The sequence below is a fragment of the Lolium rigidum genome, chromosome 6, assembly GCF_022539505.1.
Source record: "Lolium rigidum isolate FL_2022 chromosome 6, APGP_CSIRO_Lrig_0.1, whole genome shotgun sequence".
Taxonomy (NCBI): Eukaryota; Viridiplantae; Streptophyta; class Magnoliopsida; order Poales; family Poaceae; genus Lolium; species Lolium rigidum.
This window is the reverse complement of record NC_061513.1, coordinates 140851138-140861893: the sequence shown is the minus strand read 5'-3', so window position 1 is coordinate 140861893 and position 10756 is coordinate 140851138. Positions and strand designations below refer to the sequence as shown.

Genomic DNA, 10756 nt, shown 5'->3' with positions numbered 1-10756 from the left:
AACGTTGCAACCAGGTCAAATTTGCATGTAACATCAAGTCTTCGAAAGAAACAAATAGATCATCGAGAACCAAGCGCTGACTTGGTGGCTTGTGCTCACCGAATTAAAACGGGGTGCTATCTAGCGCGTATAATCCACCGCTGGAGAGGTTTCATCTTCTACCTAACAACAGACAGCCTAGGGAGGGATCCGTCCCCCTTTGGTCAACGTTTAACAAATAGATCATTCACAGCACAACAGGTTCACCCATAACATTCTGCACAAACGAAATTCTCCGACATCGTATGTACATTTGCAGCCATGGTGTGTCCCAATGAATGTGGTGGTAGCCATTGGATCGGATCCCATATTACTTTTTCATCCACGACACTGCTTTCCGTTTATACCTCTTATTAATGGGGCCAACATTTCCAGGCATTCCATCTATTCTTTTGTTATATGCACAACTACATATCTAGCCAAGCGATCTTGGAGCTGGTTGTTAATGCTATTTTGCTTCAAAAGGTAACTTATACTGCCTCCTAGAACTGTATGTGGTTAGATTTAACCCCTGCTGGCTAGTTCTTTCAGAACGTGCCAAGAATTTTCAAGATACATAGACATCCACTAAGTCTTATAGTCTCCCCTTGAGGTATGTGAAAAAAAAAACACATTAATGCATATGGTAACAATAACACTGGTCCATATCTCCTAGGTGATAAGATTCAACCATAAAAATTGCACAGATTCTGCCAATAAAGCAAGTTAATAATCTGAGCTACTTTTTGAACAACCCAACTTCTTGTAGTGGAACGTGGGATGCAGGGCGTGGGGCTAACACCATTTGAACAAAACTGAAAAACTGGTACCTGGCACAAAAGAATTGATGATGCGTGGACTGCTGTCCAAGTTAACCTAAAAATCGTGCACTGATATAAATCATCGGCTACCCATTTGTCTGCTGGAATGGTGTGTGTGCTTACAGTGTGTCATATGTCAGCCAAATGGAGTGGGCTATCAACAGGGACGGCGATATATTTCCAATATCCAAAAAAAACTAGCAAGGGAATATATGATATGGGAGTAGATATCTTAGTACCTTTGGTGGGTTGCGAAGCGAATACAACATAGTTCTGCAGGATAGCAGAAACGTCTCTTCATTATACAAAAGGGATTGCTTCTCCCCGCCGGGTGTGTTAGCATACGCCGCATGACCAGGTTCGTTGAAATAAGGTTTAGCATTCAACACTAAGGCCTGAATGGAGACCAGGATCTGCAGCATAGTTGATGTCGATGGGTTCCACATCTCACACGCACTACCGGGCCAGGTGTTCAATAGGCTAAGGCACACTTTCCCACAGGCATAGAGATTTGGATTAAGCCGCAGACCTCCAGAGCGGTAATTCACTAGCTGAAAAGAATAGTCATACATAAATCTCACATTCTAACACACATGCTTAGCATAGAGAGGAAACTGAAGAATGGGCAATAATGTGTGTAGGTGCAATGAAAAAGTACTTACTGGAGGCTTAGATGGATACTGGGAAGGGAAATAGATATCAAAAAAGAACAACCCGTCATGGTAAGGAGTGCCTGCAGGCCCAACTATGACGGCTCTAAGAAGATCCATTCTGTCTTCATAAGCTCTTACAAATATTGTATCTGTTCAATTTGGAGAAAATTAGCAGTCAGTACATGAAACTACTGCAATTCCACTAAGTTGTATCCCACAAGGACATGTTTTCCTAGACTGAACTCGAAGTCATGTTAAACATGCATATGGAGTTGTAAACATGAATCACCAGTTCTGCTCACCTGCTAGCTATGGATACACAAAGAGAGGAAAGGAAAGGCCAATGTTGCAGTGAACAAAAATCAAAATTTTATTATATGTGAAACGTCTTCAGCAAAAAGACCATAAAAGATATTGCCCCTTACCTGGTAAATCTTTCCCTAGGACTTTCCATTCATGCTGAATTCTCTTCACCCATTCTTTCAATGGCTGTTAAAATGACAAATCAGAAATGAATTAAGAAGATAGAATGCAGATATATGCTATGTGCTGAAAGTATTGAATCAAGAAGATCGAATGCAGATATACGGCTGTTAAAACAATAGCTCAGCAATGGAAGTACTCCCTCTATGCCAAAATGTAGTGCATCTTAGTTTTTTCACAAGTCAAACAATATAAAGTTTGACCAAAGATGTAGAAAAATATATCAACATTATAGATGTTATTATTTTTCTACATACTTGGTCAAACTTTACGGTGTTTGACTTTTGAAAAAAAACTAATATACACTACATTTTCGCATATAGAGAGTATTGAATTGAGAAAGTACAATGCAGATACAGCATGCCCAAAGTACAAACCGCTACCTTCTTAACTGCCCTGAACTTCAAATAAAAGTGATCACTGTGGTCACCAACAGTATCAAACTGTTTAAATGCCTTATAATGTTCATCAACTTCACTCTCCACAATCTTAACTTGTTTCTGCTGCTGCGTCAAATCAGAAGGGGCAACGTGTTCCCTCGGTAAATATGACCCCCCAATAGGTGGAAAGCCCATGTAATGATCCGCGTTCAAGTCAAAGCTGCTACCATATTCCATCGGTGGACTGTTGTACATGTAACTACTGAACTCATCTTCATCATAAGCATAATCTTCCTCTTCAACTGCCCCAAAAACGCCATTAAGATACGCTGGAGGTACTGTACCTGTATGGTAAGTTCCTAGGCTTTTCCATGAGTAGGAAGGAAAATAACTTGGGCCAGGAATATCGGCAGGCAAGCCGTAAATTGGAAGTTTGGCACCTCCATGGTAAGTTCCAAGGCCATCCCATGGAAAACCTACTTTGGCAGGAATAGCACTTGGGAACGCAATGTCATCAGGAAAACCACTCTGAAGAAAAGCATATATTAATCATTGGTTGATTATAGTAACCAGATGGTACCAAAAGTAAGCAAGTACTCAAAGGATTCACCTTTGCATTCTCTTGCCAATTCATAGGATGACCAACAGCTTGTTTATTCTTGTGATCTAATGTCTTTGCTTCAAGGATTGTAACTACATCAGGATCATCATCAAGTTCAATGATCTCACAAGGAACAACCTGTTGATTAAACGTGTAACATAGTTTAAACAAAAGAGGTTGTGTAGTACATTAACAGCATGAACCACGGTGAAGAACAATGAAGTCTAACCTATGCATAGTTTTATGCAAGAAAACATATGCGTGGATAGACTACAAGAAAAAATGCCAACTGCACTTGCAACATATAAAATACAATGACGCACTTATTTTAATTTTGCAACACGAGAAAAAAGATCATTTTCAGATAGAAATTACAGGTTATGCCCGACCATTCACATTAGGCCGAAATCCTACCAACCGAACGAACAATCACACCAAACTCATTCGCATAACCAGTACAGCACTCAATCAGACCGGCAGAAACATGGGGACTGGGACCAGCCACCTGAAGCTATAATCAGAACTCGTACAGATCGTGCAAACATCATTCTTCAGGTAATTCAAACATGACCTAGATACACCAAATTGCATCGCAACCCTAGTTCTCGCCGGAGCATGCGTTGTGGGTTTTGGGATTTCCCCATCGAGCATCGAACAGTCCGCAAAACGGCAACAGTGACAAAATAAAAAGAGAGTAGAGAAAGGAGCCGCCTTTCCGGTTCGTCCTCACCTGGGCCCGCTTCCGCTTCTGGCGGACGGAGGTCCATCCAGAGGCCACCTCCGGCGACACCTCGACCACCTCGGGGTCGTGCAACGCCAGGCTTCCTCCCCCGAAGGAGAAACTCCTGCGGGAAAAAACAAAAATCCCAAACAGAGGCACATCAGAATTCCGCCAAACCTTAACAGGGGGTAGAACCGAGGAGCGCGGCGCACTCGCCTGGATGACCCCTCCGCCATGGAAGGGGAACGCGGAAAATGCGGTCGCCGGCGCGACGGCGGCGGCGGGGTGGGGGTTTTTTATTTGGGTGCGCGTGTGCGTCCGGACTGAGAAAGATTTTTGCGATGAAAAGCGTGAGGAATAGAAGGGAAGGGGAAAGAAAGGGTCCAAATTTATGGCGTTTCCTTCTTTCCGCTTTGGTCTCGTGTTGGATTCGGAAAAGGCGGGGCCCCCTGACGCGAATCTGGCGTGTGGGGTTTCTAGTCGGTGTGGGGTCAACTGGACGTGTGGATGGGTGGGGTCCGAGCTGACCTAATAGGGTTGGATGGTTTGGTGACGTCTTCCGTGACATGGTATATCTTCATCTTGCTCTCACGTTTCCAATCTTGAATAAACGGTTGAGATATGTCGTGTTTCTTAGCGTGCACATGTTGCCATTCCAAACAGGCACGTGGGATGCAGAAAAGAGCCCCACGCGAGAGCACTAGATTTATTTATAGCCAATACTCATCATAATCAACGATCGATTTTATTAAGTCGACCGGGTGAATTTTATTATCTAGGCAAGAACACTCGTATATGTGATTTACAAATGGATACTAGTAGCTCAGAAGAGACCAATTAGAGATAATAGCACTCTAGCCATCATATATTTGCCCGAGATCGTTGGAGGATTGCAAATTTTAATTGCATCTACAACTAGAACGATGTACAAGTTGTCTAATTGCTTTAGTGAGAATAGCCTTTTTATCAACTTAGTAGGTAAAAGGTTTAGGGAACAAAGATTGTTGCAAGATAGCATCCACATCTTTGTGTTGCTATATGTATTCATGTTGTAGGTTATAACTAAAAGTTTAGAGTGGTCCACATTTACTTCTGAATATTCATCAAGACAATATCCCACTATTTCAAAACAAGTCTTGTTTGCAACTTTGGACCTCAGAATAAAGATGACCAATGCACCAACTCTTCAAACCCCATTGAAGATATGAACAGGCCCAAGTTGGTATATAAATTTCAAGCTAGGCGAGAACTACTATTATGTTTTATGTCATCACACAACTATATTGGTCTAAGGCATGACTCTTTGTTTGTGTCATCACATAATTGTAATGACACGATTGTTGGTACTCATATCTCTTCTCTACTATATATCTCTATCTCTAATATATGTCTCTATCTCTACTATATAAAAAGGAGGAACTGGTTCTGTTTTATATTATATATTATTATATTATATTATACTATATAAAAAGGAGGAACTGGTTATGTTTCTCCGGTCAAAGGTTTCGTCCTACATATTTTCATCTGACCATTTTACCCTCCCATCAAATACCATAATACTGCCATGTCATGGTACCGGTTCACTTTATACCTGCTCTTACCGTGGCAGGCCATCCGAAAACCGCCCGTCACACCCCGCTCTATCTCCAGTAAATAAGCTAGGGTGCTCATATTTGATCGAGTGGGTTTATGATCGAGTCCCACATTCTGAAGAAACACATGTTTCTTTACTCTCTTACCAAGGACCTCGGATAAAACTTGGATCTCATTATTTCGCTCTCCATCTGGTGTAGGTTGAGACATCTCTTTTTCAATCTCAGCCTTTAGCAATAAAAACAGAAGACATAGTGGTGTTAGATGAAGCAATGTATAAACATCGTTTCAGCAATAACTCATTAAATGCTTACTCACAAGAACAAGTTGTACTTCAGAGGAGTAGCAGTTGTCCTTGTTGCGGTGTGTCTCCCTGAACAAATCCACAAGACTTTGTTGTTACCCATGTACGAGTCTCCCTCAAAACAAACACATACATGCAGCCAGCTTATAGGTTCTATAAAGGATTTTGTGAATAATCAATAATATGTGCGATGTTATATGTGGATGTGCAAGTTAATCACTATTTAGAGCAGTTTGATGTAGAGCATCTATATTGTAGAAAGAATCTACAGACTTTAGCGCAATCAACGATGTGCACAAAAGCTCCTATAAAAAGCTACCTACCAAAAAAGGAATTTAGATTAAAATGGACTTCACCTTTGCTTGGTGGAATTTGTCCGCCTGACTTAGCTCACATGCTCCTTAAATTGTCTAGGAAGAAGAATTGCAATGTTCGGAAGAACCTCCACAACAATATTTGGATCAGTTAAATTAAGATCTTTCATGATTTTCGGAGTGCCACACATTGAAGAATTTGTTAAGCTATGGGGACTTCTTACCAATGCATATTTCTCATGATGTGCTCGTCTGCCCGACACGATTCATTGGAAGTTCACGAATGATGGAAAATACACCGCTTCCTCGGCCTATAAGATCAATTTGAAGGCCTTGTTTCAACCTCCCTCAACTTCACGGTTTGGAAAGTTTGAATGCCTCCAAAATAAATAAAAATTGTTTTCTTGGTTGATTATACAAAATAGAGTTTAGACCGAAGATAGGCTACAACATAGGGGTTGGGAAAATTGTGGCAGATGTCCTCATATGCAAGTATCGATTTATCACACGGATTTAGAAAAAAGACTATCTCTTGGTGTGGCATTCATGATAGATCCCCGGAGTCTTGGGCCAATGAAACTTCCGTTGATGTGTGGTCGCCAAATATTGCCTTCGAAAGAGGGCAACATAGGAAAGCTATGGCATCCTTGATAATGCTCATCTCTTTGAAAGTTTGGAAGGAATCATCAGTCCACCACAAACATGATCATCGGCAAGATTAAGGAGGAGGCTCGTGCTTGGTGCTTGGCCGGCGCAAAATATTTAACCAATGTAATACATGGAGAGTATGCTTTTCTTAAAGTTCTAGGGCGCGTCCTAGAGATTTGTCCTAAAAACTCTAAACTTCTTCTCTATTAATAAAATAGGTAAATCTTTTGCCTCGTTCAAAAAGAAAAAAATCCTCGCCTGGATGCTAAATCCCCAAACCTTCTCACACGAGCACCCGTTGTGCCAATGTCATCATTAAGATAGTCTATCGCATCACCCCCACTCTTCCAGCTCATCTGCATCTCCCTTTCTCGTGCAATGTCAAGCTCAACTCTGCCATCGTGCTCAGTGCGACAGTCTCCCATCATCTCGTGCCCGTCAGGGCAATCTTGTGGTTGATTCATGCCGTTGTGCCCATTCTTTCTTTGGAAGACACATCTAGCTGCTAAGTTTCAAGAGCTATGGTGGTAGTCCACGTCATCATTTTTCTCGGGTTAGACGGGATGTTCATGTTTTCAAGAGTTCAAAATTCATTTTTGGGCTGACAGAAGTTTTAGGATGAAAAGTAAATTTCTTTAGAAGTTCAGGGGGAAAAAGTGGTCTTCTTCTTTTGAAAACACCTACTAGTGCATTCAACAAAATCACTTGTAAACTACACCAAATCACTTGTGATGTACTGTTTTGGCACACTAGGTACTCTCTATATCACACGCACCAAGGTTTCACATGCAAGATTAGGTCTTACCGACAAAATAACCAAGCATAGCACTTGCAATCCAAGAAAGAAGCAACGTACTGGTACTTTTACGAACATAGCTGAAGCTGAAGTGCGTCATTACAACACAGGTTTACCCAGGTGATAATGCCATGGCGGCTACTACTATAGAAGAAAGCAAGACAAGACACACACAAACCATGCGAGGACATGGCAAAGTTTCTAGTACAATCGTTTTCACGAAATGCTGGATTGAGGTTTGATCTTATGCAATATCTAAATTGAGAACTGCGGGAGTTCTTAGATGGCAGGTGAAACGGCGCTTTCAGTAGAATGTTCCCTCCGGAGGCTGCACTAATTTCCTGTTGTGTGATGTCGCCATTTCTTTCTTAAGCTGTATCAAGATGTTCTCCATCGTGTACTCCCGACGCCAGTTGGATAACAGGTTAAACTTCCTTTGGTCAACCTGCATTGGCTCCAAGTTAAGTTTGAAATAAAAGGAGAACAAGGGATATAAAATGTTCAGTCGCACGGATACAGTGACATACCAATCCAGTCTCAGGATTTACACAGGTCATATTGATTCTTGAGTGGAATCTAACAGTCGGTGGCCTGTCTGGATAGTCCTTGTCACAGAAAAGCTTTAATTGATAAATTCGGCCCTCATGGACAGTCTACAAAGCCAAATATAGGTCAACAAAAAAAAGCACAGACTCAGATATGTAACAATCATATTTGAAGAGAACAAGAGTACGCGAGCAGAAATATCTCACGTTGTGGGGACCAATTATTGTTCCTGTCCAAGAGCGCATGTATATATCATCAGCATCATCCATTCCATAGCTAACTGTTCCATCCCCGATGCCCTTCTCTCCTCTCTCAAGCTCTTCCAGGAGTCTGAAGTTCCTCGGCACTAGAGAAATATTTTTATGCAAGTAAGTACGAATAGTTCGCTTCCAAAAGCCTTAATAGCTTCCGCATAGTCATGTCAAAGCAAAGCAAATCTGATGCGAGGACATCTACATAAATGAGTTTCAAAAAATTAACCCACATGCGCAGAGCCAGGTAGATGCGCATACGATGGACAACTTATTAACAAACTCTTGTTGCAAAATTTCTAACAAAGTTACCCCAATAAGCAATTAGGAGTCGGACGATAACCAAAGGATATTCGCAGCCTACTGCAGAGTAGGTTATCACAATCTCGAAGGACAATAATTCTCAGATATCTTGGATTCTACCTAATGCTGTGCTACACTCTAGTATACCATCTCCCTTGGCTGCTGTAGCACATCAGAAGATTACTCAGACTTAGACAGCTAAGCAATCACAGAAATGTGATTATACCATACATCCTAAATGTACATCTCTTCACAAGCTCTACACGATAGTGGAAATGTAGTGTGGAAGCAATAAAAGTTAATATAGTTAAGTGTTGCCTATTCCAAGGATTGGTGGATTCCAGTTGTTTTTTTTTCCTTTTCTTTTTTGCTTCTAAAATTAACAGAGTGCTACTATTAGCAGCAGAAGTTTACACCCTCAACCATCTGCTTGATCACGGCAAAATATCTTCCCCGCCCGCGTGCGAGCTGGAATCGAGCCGTGGGTTGACGGACGGGAACGGATCCACGGCGTCAGCGAACGAATCCGCAACTGATTGGACGGATAGATTTGTGGGCTGGCGGCTGATGGGGAGCGGAAGGCAGGCAGCAGGAGAGATGAGTAGGAGCGGTGCGGGGAGCGAGCTAGGGCTTACCGACAACTCCGGCCGCGTCACCGCTGGACGCCATCCAGCGAAGCGAAGGAGCAACGGGTCACCGACGGATGCGAGAGAGGAATTCGGGGCGGCGCTCGTGCTCCGGCTGGGGGAGGCGTGCGTTATCGGCGGCGCTCGTTCCCCTTTGATGGTGCTGGTGGTGGTACACGGGTGCGACAGTGGGAGACGAAGGTGGGGAGCGTGCGAGGGGCAGGTGGGCTGGGTTGGGCCGGTCTAGGTCGGGTTTGTGGACAACACAAAGTCTTGTTTTTCTCTTCTTCGGCCCAAAGAAGGTGGAAATCCTATACCACGAGTCCACGACTGCGTTAGAGGAGGAAAAGGGACCCTGTACAGAAACTATCGCTTCAAGCAGCGGGAAACGCGGAGAAATTTCTAGGCCATCTCCAACGGCTCGACACATTTTATTATTTATGAGTGTCATCGTATTGTGGATACAAAAATGGTTTTTGTCCACGCGTTTATTTCCGTTTAGGGGTGGCTCCAGCGGGGCGACGTATTTTTTTCCGGACGTTGCTACACAGTGCCCTAGCACCGGTTAGTCTTAGAGTGTGCCCCGCCTAAAAATAGAAATAGATTAGTCCGGACATCCCTCACAGTCTAAAAGTAGAAAGTTCTAATCTCACACGTCTTCTTTCCGTTTGGGATGGTCGCTGCACAAAAAACATGGGATCTGCAAAATCAAAGCGTCTCATTTCGCGGCTCCGTTGAGAAAAAATTACAAAGAACAATCGTATAAAATAAATACATCTGTCTCAAATTCACGCCAAAAAAACGCATGTGTCATCTGGTACTTTTCTGCCTCAAGTTTAGAACAAGTATTGGCATGTAAAAAATTGAAGTTTAACTACACAAAATTACATCCCAGAAATTCCGCAGTGTATTTGATTCAAATCGAGAATGTAAAAAATATAGCAGTAGATGTAGAAAAAATAAAGAAATTACATCCAGAAATATGGGGGACCTATTATTATACATCCAGATCTTAGGGGAAACTATTATTTCAAGATCGTGGATGTAAAAAGTAGTCGAAAAATACATCCAGCATCAAAAAAATTGCAACGAGAACTGGAAGAAACATAATTTTTGTTACATGCTTTGATGTTTCTAGATATAGAACTAGGGGAGCCAGGGGAAGAGGACTGGATCCATTGGTAGGCCCGGCGGCGGTCGGTGGGGCGAGGCCCTTTCCGGCGGCGTTGCCCGGCGGCGCACTAGAACATGTGAGAGAGCACGATGGGGGCAAGGTCCTTCCCGGCGGCGTGCCATGGCGACGAGGCCTTCAACTCGTGATGGAGATGAGCGTCAGCCGCGCCGCCCTTAGCCTCGAGAGCGCGGAGGACCTGCACTTCCGCCTCGCCCCACACCCCCGAGCCGCCACCAACTCCATGGCCGCCGCCCCTTTTCCATGGGAGCGCGAGAGCCCTTGGATTCCAACCTCCCCAACCACCATGACCGACGCCCTTCGCCTCCGGAGCGCGATGTTGTTCGATCCGCACCACCACGCCTCTCGTCTCTCCTCCGCCGGCGTCGGGATCCTCTCGATGGGGCCTGGTTGTGGAGGAGTAGTTTGTGGGGAGGGGATAAGAAAGGAGTGGACGAGAGTCGAGAGACCAAGGGAAAGGGAGATTCACGACGAAAGGCCTGTTAGCATCTGTCCTGTTATTCCTC

At 43.4% G+C, this 10756-nt stretch overlaps 2 protein-coding genes across 2 annotated transcripts in view; both read right to left on the bottom strand.

The window, feature by feature from the left end:
- LOC124663345 (putative ubiquitin-conjugating enzyme E2 38) overlaps positions 1–3913 on the bottom strand; it is an 18319-nt gene extending 14406 nt beyond the window's left edge. Inside the window, exons 1-7 of the mRNA XM_047201062.1 lie at positions 3894–3913; positions 3687–3801; positions 2966–3094; positions 2359–2883; positions 1918–1981; positions 1502–1641; positions 1079–1390 (exon numbers count right to left, since the gene is read on the bottom strand). Coding sequence (XP_047057018.1) covers positions 1079–1390; positions 1502–1641; positions 1918–1981; positions 2359–2883; positions 2966–3094; positions 3687–3801; positions 3894–3913 — 1305 coding nt within the window. The remainder of the gene's footprint in view (positions 1–1078; positions 1391–1501; positions 1642–1917; positions 1982–2358; positions 2884–2965; positions 3095–3686; positions 3802–3893) is intronic.
- A 3467-nt stretch (positions 3914–7380) lies between these two features.
- Positions 7381–9120, bottom strand: LOC124660978 (ubiquitin-conjugating enzyme E2 variant 1C-like). Its single transcript, XM_047198831.1, has 4 exons — positions 9068–9120; positions 8085–8224; positions 7860–7985; positions 7381–7777 (listed from the first exon to the last, which is right to left on the bottom strand). The coding sequence occupies exons 1-4, from the start codon at positions 9099–9101 to the stop codon at positions 7637–7639; spliced, it is 441 nt and encodes a 146-aa protein (XP_047054787.1). The 5' UTR covers positions 9102–9120; the 3' UTR covers positions 7381–7636.
- Positions 9121–10756: the final 1636 nt, after the last annotated feature.

Excerpts from the sequence above, each read along its gene's own strand:
- LOC124660978 (XM_047198831.1), bottom strand. The coding sequence starts at position 9,101 with ATGGCGTCCAGCGGTGACGCGGCCGGAGTTGTCG. Across the intron at positions 8,225-9,067 it reads TGACGCGGCCGGAGTTGTCG|TGCCGAGGAACTTCAGACTC; the intron begins GTAAGCCCTAGC and ends ATATTTCTCTAG. Across the intron at positions 7,986-8,084 it reads CAATAATTGGTCCCCACAAC|ACTGTCCATGAGGGCCGAAT; the intron begins GTGAGATATTTC and ends TTGGCTTTGTAG.